We start from the raw sequence: 15,373 nt of genomic DNA, 5'->3' as shown, positions 1-15,373 counted from the left end.
AAAAAAAAGGATAGGATAGGAAAATTAGGATGGGATGGGATGGAAATAGGAATAGAAAATAGGATAGGATAGGATAGGAATGGAATGGAATGGAATGGAAAATTAGGATGGGATGGGATAGGAATAGAACATTGGATAGGATAGGTTAGAGGAATGGATGGAATGGAACAGAATAATAGAACTTTATCACTTTGAATGTACACTATTCAGCGCACATTAAAATGAAATGTGGTTGCATTTCTGCTCTCTAAGGATAACCATTATGCATAAACCCACATAGAGACACATGTGGCCCAGAGAAACATCACCGTCTACTTCGAATGTATACATGAGTAGATTAGACAATTCCCATATATTGGGGGCTCGGAGAGGGGCGGGGCCGGGGGAAAGCTGAGGGAAGGACGAGATGAGGGGAAACCTGATGCACCCGGTAGGCAACCGGGGGGGGAGGGGCGCGAAGAGCCCGCGCGCTCGCTCCGCTCTTCGAATTCGCGCCTGGGTGGGCGGAGCCTGCCGGAGGGGCGGGGCCGAGAGGCGGAAGAGCGGCCGCTTTTACGACAGGCCCTTCCTCGGCTTACGGCAGGGCTTCTGAGGGGGCCGCTGAGCCTCTTGCGAGGGCGGGCCGCGGGTGTTTTCCCGCGTTTTTTTGGTTTCCCCTTCCCCGGGCGTGTGAAGGAACGCGGCAGGCATGGTGAGTGCGTGGGAACGGTGACCTGAACCGTCCTCCCTCCCTCACCGGCGGCGGATGGGACGGCGTTCCCTGACCTGGCTTTTCTGTGGCGACCGGCTGGGCATCTCGGGCGTGGTCGTCGTGCTGTAGCCGGGAACCCTGGGGGTTGTAGTCCCAGCACGCCTGGATGGCTGAGGAAGGCGCAAGGGGGAAATAAGCCACCTTGTCCATAGGGGTTTGCCCAGGAGAAATTTTCACGGGAGTTTCAGCCTCCTTTAGGCCAGAGGTCTCCAACCTGGGCAACTTTAAACCTGGCGGACTTCAACTCCCAGAATCCCCCAGCCAGCTTTGCTGGCTGGGGGATTCTGGGAGTTGAAGTCCGCCAGGCTTAAAGTTGCCCAGGTTGGAGACCTCTGCTTTAGGCCATGGCTGTGATGTTCTCCTCAGAGCAGAACTTAAAATGGAGCTAAAAATGAGGAATAATTGGTTGGGATGCCTGGGGGGGGAGAGAAGGGGCGGCTTTGCCCTTTCCCTGAGGACGTGCAGCGCTGTTTTAACCACCATCACCCATGATTTTGAATATGGATGAATATCCTGGCTTGCTTTTGTTATCCCTGATCAGTTTTCCCTGACTCTTAGCCCCAGTGATGCCGGGTTAAATGGTTGTCCTGTCTTTTTGTATGTTTTTGATCAACTCAACCTAGTAAATACGGGTAATGCTTGTTCTATTCCTCCCCACAACAACGGCCTGTGAAGTGGGATGGGCTGAGAGAGAGAGCAACTGGCCCAAAGTCACCTAGATGGCTTTCATTGGCTAAGGAGAGACCAGAATTCAGAGTCTCCTGGAGATTGGCCCAATGTTACCAGCTGACTTTCTTAGCTAAGGAGGGACTAGAATTCACAATCTCCTGGTGATTGGCCCAAAGTCATCCATCTGACTTCTTAGCTAAGGAGGGACTAGAATTCACAGTCTCCTGCTGATTGGCTCAAAGTCATCCAGATGGCTTTCATTGGCTAAGGAGGGACTAGAACTCACAGTCTCCTGCTGATTGGCTCAAAGTCACCTAGATGGCTTTCTTAGCTAAGGTGAGACCAGAATTTACAGTCTCCTGCTGATTGGCCCAAAGTCATCCAGCTGACTTTCTTAGCTAAAGTGAGACCAGAATTTACAATCTCCTGGTGATTGGCCCAATGTCATCCGCTGGCTTTCTTAGCTAAGGTGAGACCAGAATTCACAGTCTCCTGGTGATTGGCCCAATGTTACCAGCTGGCTTCCATGCCTAACTGAGGTCTAAAGTTCACAGGTACCTGCAGGATCATCTTTTACTAAATCATCCATTCAGGCTACCTGGAAGAAGCATTTGCATAAACTCATTTTCTGTGAAATAAGGCATATGAGCTCAAATTTGAAGAAATACCTTCCCTTACAAGTAAGGTTTTCTCTGTCCAGTACAATGTTACAGAATGGATTAGAACAGCCAATGTTATGTTATTACTGAATAAATACTGTGGCTGGAGTAGAACCTACAATGTGGGATTTATTCATAGCTGAAATTAGGCCATCTGCAACAGCTGGTAAATTTAAACATGGCTGTAGCCACCTTTGTAGTTTTTTTGGCCATAATATAAGAATGGCTTGTCATTGGATTTATTTTAAAGTTTTTGCTGTCCATCAAAAGATTTGGGCAATTTAAAAATTAAAGAAGAGAAATTCAGTCTCTATCTACTACTTCTCCCTCAATCTCTGTTAAGATTTCCATAGCACTCTAGTTGTGGTTAAATCAGTAACCTCTATATCTCATAAGGTTGGCTGTACAGGGTTTTCTGTTAGTTTCATAGGTCACAATCTTAAAAGTTTTTTTCCCTTGGATTTCTTCATATCCTTATAGGAATGTTTTTTTTTCCCCAACTTCCCAGTCTACTTCATAGTCTTGCTTTTCCTGGGGGTGGACTCCAAAATCTGGGCTGCAAAATCTGGTTGCTTCAGAGGGTAAAGCGTTTTCTATATCTCTTTGCTGTCTTTTAATCAGATGACTGTCTCAATTTTGTAGACCTAACTGAAGCACTAACCAGGTTAAACCTTAACTAATTTTTCAGCACCTAGTCAAGGTCAGCTAGGTGCTGCCATCTGCTGGGCTATTAAATAAAACTTAGTTAATTCACAGTTCTGTTTTGAAGGTTCTCAGTCATCCAGTCATGGCAACTGGACTGCTTGTTGGTTCAAAATGTTTCACTGCTTATCCAAGTAGCTTCTTTAGTCTGGGCATGTTGGTTAGGGACACCCAATATATGTCCTTCAAGGAGGTTTCATTTAGCGCCTCACCTGGATAGGCTAATTGGGTGAGTAGGCAGAGAGTAGTTAGGTAAAATATTTAGGAGTCGAAACTATTCAACTCCTCTCTGCCTACTTACCTAATGAGCTTATCCAGGTTAAGTAAGAAATGAAACCTCCCTGGAGGACATATATGAGATTCCTCCTAACCAACTTGCTCAGACTGAAAAAGCTACTTGGATAAGCAGTGAAATGTTTCAAACCAACAAAATAAGTTAAGTTGCCATGACTCAGTTTCCAGATCATGACTGCTGTGTGTGCATGTGCGAGATTTGGGAGATTGGTAGTATGAGAAAACCTTCGACCAGTTTATATTAAAAGTATATGTTGAAAGTATACCATAGTACATAATGTGTTTACTTTCCAAACCTAAATTTAGTTGCCTATGTCCTGTTTGTGAATGCTTCGATATGACAGAGTTGAGTTTGTTATCCATTTCTAGGCAAAACTGGCATAATTTGAATTACTGTAATGTGCTGCACATGTATGTGATCGTTTTTGAAAATTATTTAGAACCTTCTGGTACATAATATATCCAATTTTCCTCTTGTTGTAGCTCAGATAATACTGTAGCAATGGTCATATCCCATGCATCCGAGTACTACTGTGATGGCCAGGCACAATTAAAAGTGCTAGCATAAATGTATAACTTCATAATAATAAAGTGTAATTCACTTAGATCCATGATATTTCAAGGACTGCCCACAGATTTGAGCTTTATTCATCTTTGGAAGTGATGCTCGCCAAACCATTATATAAATATGTAGGGTTAGCAGGTGATAGGGCACATATTCCATCATTCAAGATAAGATGGATAGTCCCATCTCTGGCAGCATTTTAAAAGGGCATTAAAATGCATTTTTTTCCTCTTTGTCTTTCATATAAATTGCTACATTTGTTGCCGATAAATATTTGAACTTGCATTTTATTTAAACTGATTATTTTAAAATTATTTAAATGCCAGAGTTCTTTATAATTGGTATTGATTTTTACTATTTTATATTTTTAAATATTTTGGAGAAAGTATAATCTTGAAAAAGTGGCTAAAATATATTAAATAAAATTCAAGTGTACCATCTGCTAGATACAATAGAGCTGCAATATTCTCGAGATATAAGCCACAATCTTTTAAGAGCAAAATTAAAAAGCCCCAAATAGATTGCATTTGCACAGCTCCCAGAGCTATTCTATTTTACCCACCCCCCACTGAAACGAACTAGACACTATATAAATAAAACATATTGAAATAATACATTGGAACTTCATCCTACTAAATTTTAGATATCAAATATTTCCTATTTAGGACCTTTGAGTAGCTGCAGGAAAGCTGTTTTCTGCTGTGCTATAATACTTGATTTAAAAAAACTACAATGATGTAGTTTTAGGAAGGTTGCTTATCTCATTTCTGATATAATTTCAAATATAGATTATTAACTTGCATGAGAAATAAGTATTTCTCATGAGACTGCCTAAACACATAAATGAGAAACTACCTGTGGAACATTTATGGCTTAAAATTAATAACCTTGATTGCTAGCTACTCTTAATTATTTTGGAAAAGACAACATATATCATGTTTATATATACGGCGAAAGAACCCTGGAAAGTATGTTCTTAACTCATGAGTATCTTAATGCATGAATTATTGACAGATATTTGAATTTCAGTAAGTATTTTATGATGAGAAATAAACAAAAATCTTCCTAGGGACAATATTTTGTTTATTTTTAAAAATGCTATTTTATCCAGCTGGAATAAAAATAACGCTAAGATTTCTGAGAACTTTTAAGAGCTGGATTTCTTATACATATGCAATTATTTCAATACAGAACAATTAAATTGATTGTCTAGCTCTCAGTTATGTTTTTAAAACCTACATGCACCCAAGATTTGCTCCAAAGGGTTGGAAGAAGAGACTAAAGTAAAATCTCATTGGTGAAGTTATTCATTACAGTACCTATATAAGATTGGAAATTGGCATAATAGAAGCTTCTGAATTATAGAATATCTCTGATAGTCAAAAAGTAATGAGCAAATACAAAAATGTTTTATGTCCTAGTTTTAAAAGTAAAGTACAGTATTCATGTTTCACTAACCATATAAATCTAGGTTTCAAGATAATTTCCCTAATCATCCTCCCTCCCTCCCTCCTCTCTCAGAAACACATACACACAGAGAGAGAGAGAGAGAGAGTAAATTCAATATGATTTCAAATGCAGGGAATTAAAAATGGCCAAGACCTGTATAATGTTTAAGCAATCCCTGTCTCAGATATTTGGTTATACTTTTACATATTCAAAAAATCTTTTTCACTGATAGTGTACAAGCAAAATGTTCTGATGTTAATATTTCATTTTATTTATTCCTTTTTTCCTTTCTTTTAGGCTGGTACTATGATAGTAGTTGGCCTGACAATAGCTGCTGCTGGTTATGCAGGTTTGTTCTTGGAAAGCTTGCTTTATTTCTGTTTGTGTTAAATACTACTATGATGGATAGTAGTATTACAGTCTAGTGTTGGGAAGCATAGGCATCTGTCTACAAGGCTATTTTGGATGGTTTAATAAACAGAAAGACAGTGGTTCATGTGGATGGCTTCAGTGGCACTTTTTTTGTCAAATATTGCTAATTATTTGATACATTTCATTTCATATCACGTTTGTTATTGTGATGCCGGATTTGATGCTTTTAAGTTTAAAATAATAATAATAATAACAACAACAAAGTTGGAAGGGACCTTGTAGGCCTTCTAGTCCAACCCCCTGCCCAGGCAGGAAACCCTACACCATCTCAGACAGATGGTTATCCAACATTTTCTTAAAAATTTCCAGTTTTGGAGCATTCACAACTTCTGCAGGCAAGTCGTTCCACTTATTAATTGTTCTAACTGTCAGGAAATTTCTCCTTAGTTCTAAGTTGCTTCCACCCATTACTTCTTGTTCTACCCTCAGGTGCTTTGGAGAATAGCTTGACTCCCTCTTCTTTGTGGCAACCCCGAGATATTGGAACACTGCTATCATGACTCCCCAGTCCTTCTTTTTATTAAACTAGGCATACCCAGTTCCTACAACCATTCTTCATATGTTTTAGCCTCCAGTCCCCTAATCACCTTTGTTGCTCTTCTCTGCACTCTTTCTAGAGTCTCAGCATCTTTTTTACATCTTTTTTACAAAATAGATATCATCAATATAGGCTCACATATTACAGAAAACATTGATTTGCTAACCATATTTTATTGACTGATTCAACATTCATTAAGTAAGGTTCACATAGCCATACTATATTACGGCTTAATGTAATTTGTAAATTGGCGCTCTATGACTTAATCTGTTTGAATTGCATCTGTATTATTGGACATAATTCTGCCTATGGCTCGCACATGGAAACCTGGAATTTGGACCATAATGATTTAAAATATGATTAAGTGTTGTATCTTATGGTTCTTGATGAACCATAAGGTCTAACACTTATCTTTTCTTTTAAGTACACTGAGAGCATATGCACCAAGACCAATTCCTTGTGTGTCCAATCACACTTGGCCAATAAAAAATTCTATTCTGTTCTATTAACACCTTCACCAGGATGAGAAATATCAACTAATTGCTCTGGTCTAGGGAATTACAGTACTTAAATCAAGGGTTCCTTGGGGTTGCCTTAAATCAGGGGTTAGACCACAGGGACTACTAAATTCATAGTTTTAAATCCTGTGGACCACTAATATGAATTTTTTAAAAAGATAAATAGTATTTAGTGCAATATAAAAATGCAAATAATATTTCTGCGAACCCCCAAAATTTTCCCGCGGACCACCGGTTGGTGACCACTGATTTAAATGATAGAAATTTATCATCACGGACCTCAGTTTATTCATCCACAATAAATTGACGAGCTTCAAAAGAGGATGGATCCTCAGGTACCCGTGCTTGTATCCTATATGAAAAGATGATACACAATCTCAGAATTTGTTATCACATCAGAGGAAGCTGATCCCCAGGTTATGGGGCTTTCCATTCTTGTGGGGTAGAGTCATACTTGGATTGCTGACAAAGTACCACAAGGTTCTTGCAAAATGACCATTATGAAGGGGACAGTCCATTTATAAAATGTCTACCATGAAAGCTATGGACAATCACAAAACTTGATAATGCTAAAAGCATTAGTAACGCTGTTAAATTTCACTCATCCCACTGACACTTGTCTCTCTTTAAGACAACTTTTTAAACTGACGTTCCCTCACCCTGCACACTTCCCTGGTTAGGCGTTTCTCCTAAGTCTATTGCAGATGTATTATTCTCGCATTACAATACCACAGCTGTCTTTGTTTTGTATATATATTACCTGAAACTTGATTTTCTGAAAGGAAGGAACACCATAAAGAGAATCTGCCTTGCTGTTTTGTTTCTGCTGCCCAGACATAACATAAATGGTTCTTTAAGGGATGTGTTTAGTACCCTTGTCAGTAATCCTTAATTTAGATTACTTATTGTTGACTTTGTGAAATTCTTAAAATATATTGCCTTTTTTAAAATTACATCAATAAATGGTACTCAATCCTTTAAAATAGAATTTGAATTGTGCAAGGCAGAGGGAAAAATAATTTTGAGAATGGTTTATGCAGCCTTTCCTGGGATTTAGTAGCCTGAGTACTGTGTGGGGGGAAAAATAAATTAAATCCTTTCAGTGGGACAGTAAGTACTGGATGTCTGTTTACACCAGTCGTAGTCAACCTGGTCCCTACCACCCACGAGTGGGCGTTCCAGCTTTCATGGTGGGAGGTAGGGGTTTTGTCCGATACTGAAGCACTTTCCTTTTTTTTTAATTTAATTGACTTTTTAAAAAAATTTCATAGCATTATTTAAAAATATTTTCACTAGGTTTTCATAAAATTCCCCGTGACAATTTAAATTCCTGAAAATAGACTATTTGTATCGCCCACGCATAAGTTTAGTTGACATTACCTAAGTGAAACTAAATGGCGCTATAGTACGACTGCAAACAAAAGAGCCTCGTCCCAGAATAGCTTGCGCATCTCCCCCCACACCACCCAGCTGTAACAGACAAGCAGAGCTGGTAGCCAGCACCCCCACACACAAACCCAATCCACAATGCGCGAGAGGCATGCGCAGACGATACATGGCGCATTACTGTGGAACTGGTGGGCGGTTAGAAAATTTTACTACTAACAGAAATACAAAAGTAGGCAGTAGGTATGAAAAGGTTGACTACCCCTGAATTAGACAATCCTAGGCAAAAATGAACAAAATGTAATGCTTCCAAGAAGCTTCCTACTACTGCAATAGGCTGAAGAGAGTATAAACCAGGGGTAGTCAACCTTTACCACCAGTCTAGTTGCATCTACAGGTTCTGCAGATCTCACTCTAAATAGCTGAAATGGAATCTTTCCTTTCCTTCGAGGTCGCTATGCGCTGCAAGCAATGAAGCAAATGGAACCACAAGTAAAGCAAACTCTGCAATCTCTGCCAAAAACGGTGAGTTTGTTTTTAACTCAGTATTCTTTTGCAGCAATATCATTTTCTTCTTTGCTTATCATGGGACATGAGACAGAAACACTTCAATGCATAGGATTATGAGATCCCAAATTTGCCCATTATAAGCCTCATACTTATTAAGATCTCCAAATTAATTAAAAAATAATTGGTGAGTTTTATAGAAATATTTTTGTCTCATGTTAGAAAAAAAATTGATTGGTTGGTAATGATGAACTAAGCCAAGTGGGAGGACATTAAAAGTAAGAAATTGTGTCGGCTCGTCTACTACTTGGCAATGCTGTATGTAATTGGATGGTGTGTTTTCTATTTGCCACAGTTGAGTGATGTGCATCTTTAATTTCTTATTGGTAGCATGCATTATGCTTTTGTAATAACAATGTATTTTATTTTCAGGCCTTCAGTGGTTATTACAGAGGTGGATTCGAAAGCAAAATGAACAAACGGGAAGCTGCCTTAATATTAGGAGTGAGGTAAAATTAAAATTAAAAATCACAGGAATATTTTCCAGGGAAAACTGCATAAGAAAAGAATGGGAAACATGTTAGTTGGTGTAATTTTTGTAGCTATGATTTGAATAATAAAAAGCTTATGGTAATCTTTTTGCATCATACAGGCTGTAACTCTGATCAGAATGTAACAGCCAACTTTACATTCAGTATTGTTAATGACAGGGTCTCAAAGATAATGATTGGACATAGGGTGGATGCGAAGTGTTCAGATTGCCCTAGAATAACAGTAGCACTTAGACTTACATAGCACTTAAAGCCATGGTGGTGGACTGGTTAGAATGCAGTATTGTAGGCTAGCTCTACCGACTGTCAGTAGTTTGATACCGACCGGATCAAGGTTGACTCAGCCTTCCATCCTTCTGAGGTTAATAAAATGAGGACCCAGATTGTTGGGGGCAATATGCTGACTCTGTAAACGGCTTAGAGAGCGCTGTAAAGCACTATGAAGAGGTATATAGCAATAGCACTTATATACTGCTTCACACTGCTTTACAGCCCTCTCTAAGCCGTTTACAGAATCAGCATATTTCCCCCAACAATCTGGGCCCTCATTTTACCGCCCTCAGAAAAATGGTAGGCTGAATTGAGCCAATCACGACCGAACTCCTGGCAGTGGGCAGAGTTAGCCTACAATACAGTATTCTAATCCACTGCATCACCACAGCTCTATAAAATTTTGAATTTTATTTTCTCAGGCGAACAGATTTGTCATATTTGTAACTCACCCAGCCAATTAAGCAAAGAAGTTCAAAAACTGGGTGGTATAATGAGGGATCTGATTTTTTTTTTACTATCCTAATAAGACAATGGGGGAGGGGAGGGAATGAGTTTATTTGTATGTATAATTGCAGAACAATCAGAATAAGCCATTTGCTTATCTAGCCATAAACTAGATTATCACAAAAAAAAAATGTAGCTTGCAAATATATCTTAAGCAAACTGTAAAATTCAAGAACACAGTATATCATTCTTCCTCCTAATAGTCATATTGTGAAATGAGGTAGTGAACTGACATAGGTGCAGTAATCTGGTGTGTTTAATAATAATCTGTCTGATATTTGATATTTTTCCTAGTTATAAATTATCTAATTAAAAAATAAACTTGTTAGTCCTACAGCTAACAAAGCAAAAATCAGAGAAGCTCACAGAAGAATCATGCTTTTGAATCATCCTGATAAAGGTAAATCAGAAGATGTTAATATGTTAAATGGCTCGTGTAAAATGAGACTGTCCTATGGGGCTGCATGGGAACATTTTAAGAATTGAATTTAGACATTTTGAGTTCTATTTTCCTAACTTTATTTGAAAGTTGTGCATGCACATGAGGGAAAAACTAGAATTTTCTGATAAGCCTGGCAAGCTGTTGTTTCATTACTGCTGCTAAAGTAGCTAAATGTTTTTGTATGTGGACCATTTTATTATTGAAATGACTAAAATGTTTTATTATTTTAGTTCACTGATCACATATATTTCATTTACCAGAATAATGGAATAATTTCTGTCTTGTGAACATGACAACCATATTTTCCTCTTTACCAGGTGGGTCTCCTTATGTTGCAGCCAAAATTAATGAAGCTAAGGATTTACTGGAAGGTCAAGCTAAGAAATGAAAACTCATCACTGACATAACGATTAGAATATATTTTCAAAATAGCCCAAACAAAATTGACAAACGAAGCTGTCATACATGCCAAAAGGAAATCATTTTGATGTAGGGAACATCCTTCTCTGGGGTTATTTCCAGAAATTAATGTCAACCACAATTTCTGATGTACTTCTAACGAAGTGCAAGCTTTGTACAGAAACAGTTAACCAGATAGTAATATCTGAAATTCACTGTTATTGTTTTAGATTTAAAAATTAGCAGGATAAGTGTGAACGTCCGAGATTCTGCTGAAAACACCTGTGAGACTTAATAATATTTTGAAGTAATTTATTTCTCAGCTGAGAACAGCTGTATTATTTTATCATAGAATTATGGTGCAGTATTCTTCAAAAATGATTTTTATTACCATGATTGCTGAGCAATAAAATTCGTACAGTATTTCTTTATATGACTGGATAAGAAAGTGTTGTTATAGAAGTCGCTCTTGTAAGCTGGTCTATACCTTCCTGCTGGTCAAACAGCCAGTCATGAATGAAAACCTAGTTGGTAGTCTCCAACTTTCTAATAGAGCTTTTAAAACAACAATTTTCAATTCTTCATACCAAGAAAAGCTTAGATTTATTTCTGAATAATGGCACCTGCCTTTGTGAACATTTCAGGACGATTAAAATGGGAAAGAACTTGGCTTGAAGCTGTCATGGATTTTAAAAATCCAAGTATTAAGCATTGTGAATAATGTTCTCTCTCTGTCTTAGTTGTAAGCTATAATTTTTCCCCTTTTAAATGGAGGGGAAACACAGTTCTATTGAGGCATTTTAATTGATTTTGTGGCTTCTAAAACACTGTGCTTTGTTAATGTTTTAAGCCTTCTGTAGCTTACAAAACATGTTGCTCAACCTATTCTGGAAGCTGTATGCTTTTTTTCACTTTTCTTTTTTATCTTGGAGGTTGCCTAATTTGTTATCCAGATCAACTCGAGTTGCATGATCCATAATTGAATCTAATTAGAGCAAGCAGCTCTATAGGACAGCTTTTGGAATTCTACATTTGAGTGAGTAGCTCCGGGAATTTTTATACGGGACTCTAGTAGGGAAGGGTATGAAGTACTTGGAGATGGCAGATTCATCCAGAGATGATTATATTATATTCTACATTTTAGGCAGAATTCAAGACACAGCATCAACAGTCATAAATATAAATACATGAAATTATAGATTTCTTCCCAAAGGGATCTGGAGATATTTAGGAAGCAATGGAAACAGGCCATCTGGAGCAATTTTGTCTTCTTCATGGTACCATGTTCCTGTCATTTGTAGTATCGATATTGTATTTGTGCCTGAAGTATAGGAAGAAATACAACTACAAATGTGAACAAACTATCTCCAGTATTTAGGAACGGTGAAAGAAGACAGTTCTGTGAAAGAGCAGATGAAAACAGGGAGAGAGACATGGCAACCATTAGGAGAATGGAAGAATATTGGACATAAGATCAAGGGATAAGACACTAAACCAGTGAGTGGTCCCTATCGTTTCCAGCTTAGCAGCATGGGAGGGTGAGTGGCAGGCACTCACACACCTCCATTTGTGCAAACGGTGCAAGCGCATGCACTCTACTCATATGGAGCTTTTTACACGTGAGTGGAGGGTGCTTGCACACAAAGCTCCACTCGCACAAGCGGCCTGCACTTGCACTCTCATGCAAGCTCCACTCACGCAAGTAGCACGCATTTTGCGCCTATGCACAATTTGCTTGCCACTTGCACGAGTGGAACTTCATGCACGCGCTTGCCCATTTCTCCCGCAACTGGTTTTTGAAGAAGCTGCAGCATGGTAGCGGGTGGTGGGCTGGGTGTTAGGGACCCCTGCACTAAACTATATACTGAATCTGGACTTGTATGTCAGTGGTCACCCTTTACCCCCTAGAAGATAATTCATTTAAGTTGTGGAAGAAATTTAACTACAGCTTTAGCATAAAGGGATGGGGAGTACTACAATTCAGTGAAAATATAATCAGATACCCCCATCAACTATTTTTCACAAACTCATTAACATTGTCTCAGAGATACTTATTGATACAATAGTAAAATACGAACAGTATTTATTCATTCCTTGAAGCGTAACAGCTGGTTAACTTTATGCTATTTATTAATTCCTGGTCTTATTAATTCCTCTGTCTCAACCTAGAGGAAGAGTTAGGAAAGTATCAAACTCATATAAATTACCTGCATGAAGCTGAAGAAACGTTATTGCTGATGTTAAAGCTATGTTATGTAGTCATGAGTAGAATTTTTAATCGACTTGAAGCTGAGATTTAACTTGATGAAGTTCAGTTAAAATGACTTTTTTTGCAGAGAACCTCCATAATTTTAAGGTAGCAGAAATTTAGTTAGGTGGCAATTCAAACTAGGCATCTTAATGGATCACTAGCAGACTGCTAATAGAAATATAATCATTTTTTAAAAAAGTTACTATGAATCTTAAAAATTGATTGTTGCAAGCATAGTATTTCAATCAAGTTACATTTAGAATAGAGACCATTTATACGTGACACATTTAAGAGGGAAGTTGGCCAGAACGTATTGAAGCAGAATTAAATGATAAGACTGAAGACAAGAGTCCAAATTCTACAAGGAAGTATTGAAAGAAGTTGGCATCCTTACCCCTGAAGAAATCTAGGAGATATTATAGTGATTTTAAATAAAAAGAAATGCTTCACAAATTTGTTAGCGTAAGTGAGCTCTCCCTTTCCAAAATAATTGTCATCAGTTTTCTGCATGGTATAAACATTAAATACTTTGGATTTTTAAAAAAAAATACACATCAGAAGGCCATAGGCAGGATACACCAATTCTTACAAAGGACAAAACCATGAATGGAGTAAAGACAATGAGTACCAGTAGTAGTAACCTAGATGGCAGTGAGTAGACTTTTGAAATTACAGTGGCATGAATATGGCAGGACATGCAAAGCAGTGATTCACAGCTCTAGGAAATGCTAAGCAATAAGTATGACCCAAAAGCTAAGCTTTTCTTAATCTACAGGGGAGAGGCATGATTAAAGAGGTTCTGTGACTTAGTTCTAATGTCTCCTGGAAAAAAAAAGGTGATTTTTTTTTTTTTTGGCAAAAGCAATGCATTCTGTGTGCTACATCAGCAATGAAGTCCGACTTGCTCTTGAGGTAAAATGATATGTGTAATGGGGTATCTAATTAGAATGCCAGGATTTTTAAGAGAGAAGAATCCAGTTGTGAAAAAAATTACCTTTTTTTCCTAAATTGTCCCATTACTGCTTTCTATGAAATAACCGATGAAAAGGAAAGGCATTTTGAACTGCAACTTAAATGAGGAACAATGTTGCCAGCTACATAAACCTTTCAGGAAATGACATTAATATATTCTTTCATTCAAAGATAATGCCTCCATGAGAACTTATGTCCAACCCTTGTATAACAAATAACTAGCAAATGTTTAAGGATCAACCAATGGAAGATCAAGGTTTATTTTTCTACCAGCATACAAAAACATATTGCACATCAAACAACCAAAAATAAAAATACTCTAAGGACTAACATATGTAGTTTATACAGAATAAACTTTCTGGAAATTGATCTTTTCAGTAGTTCTGGTTATCTTAATGGACATGACTAATTCAGAATTAAGTGTTTTAACTAAAGCTATGTTTGATTTTTAAATACTGTACAGTTTAATAAATAAATCAAACAAAGCCTCAATGTAGAACAGTCACTGCCAATGTCACCCAATATCCCTGCAGATTGAGAATTTAATAAATGTATTCCAGTGGTCTGCAGTTTCCCCCCACTACATACAGCATTTAAAAAACATGTATTAAAACAGACCAGTTTCCAGACTAAACTAATGGAGAAATTACAATTCAGTGCAAAATATTTTAGACTGCATTTTTTTTCTAGTTTTCCCTCAGGTGAAGAAGTGGTTGCATATTATTAAAAATGTAATAAAAGCAGCTAATGCTTTCATAAAGTAGGTTATGTTAGGGATTCCCCCCCACATCTGTCATATTTTGAAAACAAAATAACATTTCCTATAGCCAGCAATTTGTTTTTATTTAAATGTTACATATACTATTCTCAAGGCACATCTGATGATATTTATAACACAGTAGGTGTCAAAGTATGTTCAACGTTGGATTTTTTTTCAGGATCCCTCCCTGTTGTTTTCCAAAATGGAGGAACTGAAAGTGCGGTGTCAAGACTCGCAATCCATATTCTATCTTTGGCAAGCTTATACAAGCACTATTGTAAAATGTAATGTAAAAGAACTGTAAACTAGGAACTCTTTGTTTATGAAACACCATTCAACACAGCTTCTTCTTGTTTATTTCCGTCTTCTTGTATAGGACTAGGCTTTTCTTCAGGACTATGTTGCTGCTTGGAAGATTCAGTCCCAGAAACCACTGCCGGGCCATTTACTGCTTTTTCAGAAAGGCCAACCTCTTCAATCACCTCTTTCACCTTTTAAAGGGGAAAAAAAAAAGACTTGGTGACAAGAGAACTGTGAATCATTACAGCATAGTTAATACACCCCCCCCAACCCAATTTCAGACTTCATAAGGAAATCCACAGAAGGTATTAATTTTAGAAAGATGATTAGATAAACATTTTATGTGTAATAGTGGATGTTATACCCAGTTATCTGTAGTATCTATTTAAATCATTCCTAAAATCCAGCTGCAAACAATGTCGAATGAACAAGATAGGTAATTATTTCTAGA

General features: G+C 37.7%; 2 protein-coding genes across 7 annotated transcripts in view; one reads left to right on the top strand and one right to left on the bottom strand.

Annotated features, from left to right (window-relative positions):
* The first annotated feature begins 534 nt into the window (after nucleotides 1–534).
* DNAJC19 (DnaJ heat shock protein family (Hsp40) member C19) lies at nucleotides 535–14,965 on the top strand. Of its 4 annotated transcripts, XR_009155652.1 has the most exons (7): nucleotides 535–691; nucleotides 5,387–5,438; nucleotides 8,415–8,488; nucleotides 8,903–8,979; nucleotides 10,128–10,198; nucleotides 11,572–11,675; nucleotides 14,801–14,965. XR_009155652.1 is itself a non-coding variant. In XM_058187470.1 (6 exons), exons 1-6 carry the CDS (start codon nucleotides 689–691, stop codon nucleotides 10,503–10,505), a joined length of 282 nt encoding a protein of 93 aa, XP_058043453.1. In that variant the 5' UTR covers nucleotides 535–688; the 3' UTR covers nucleotides 10,506–10,542. The 4 variants fall into 4 exon arrangements, 3 of the variants coding, with proteins under 3 accessions (XP_058043453.1, XP_058043452.1, XP_058043454.1); XM_058187470.1 differs by lacking the exons at nucleotides 11,572–11,675; nucleotides 14,801–14,965 and adding an exon at nucleotides 10,501–10,542; XM_058187469.1 differs by lacking the exons at nucleotides 11,572–11,675; nucleotides 14,801–14,965 and adding an exon at nucleotides 10,558–11,550 and having other exon boundaries at nucleotides 536–691.
* Nucleotides 14,091–15,373, bottom strand: part of FXR1 (FMR1 autosomal homolog 1) — a 52,843-nt gene continuing 51,560 nt past the window's right edge. For all 3 annotated transcript variants that reach the window (XM_058187466.1, XM_058187465.1, XM_058187467.1), the window contains one exon: nucleotides 14,091–15,113. In XM_058187466.1, the coding sequence (XP_058043449.1) occupies nucleotides 14,943–15,113 (171 nt within the window). In that variant the 3' untranslated portion in view covers nucleotides 14,091–14,942. The remainder of the gene's footprint in view (nucleotides 15,114–15,373) is intronic.

This window comes from Ahaetulla prasina, chromosome 6 (assembly GCF_028640845.1).
Source record: "Ahaetulla prasina isolate Xishuangbanna chromosome 6, ASM2864084v1, whole genome shotgun sequence".
Lineage (NCBI taxonomy): Eukaryota > Metazoa > Chordata > Lepidosauria > Squamata > Colubridae > Ahaetulla > Ahaetulla prasina.
This window is presented reverse-complemented; position numbering and strand designations above follow the sequence as displayed.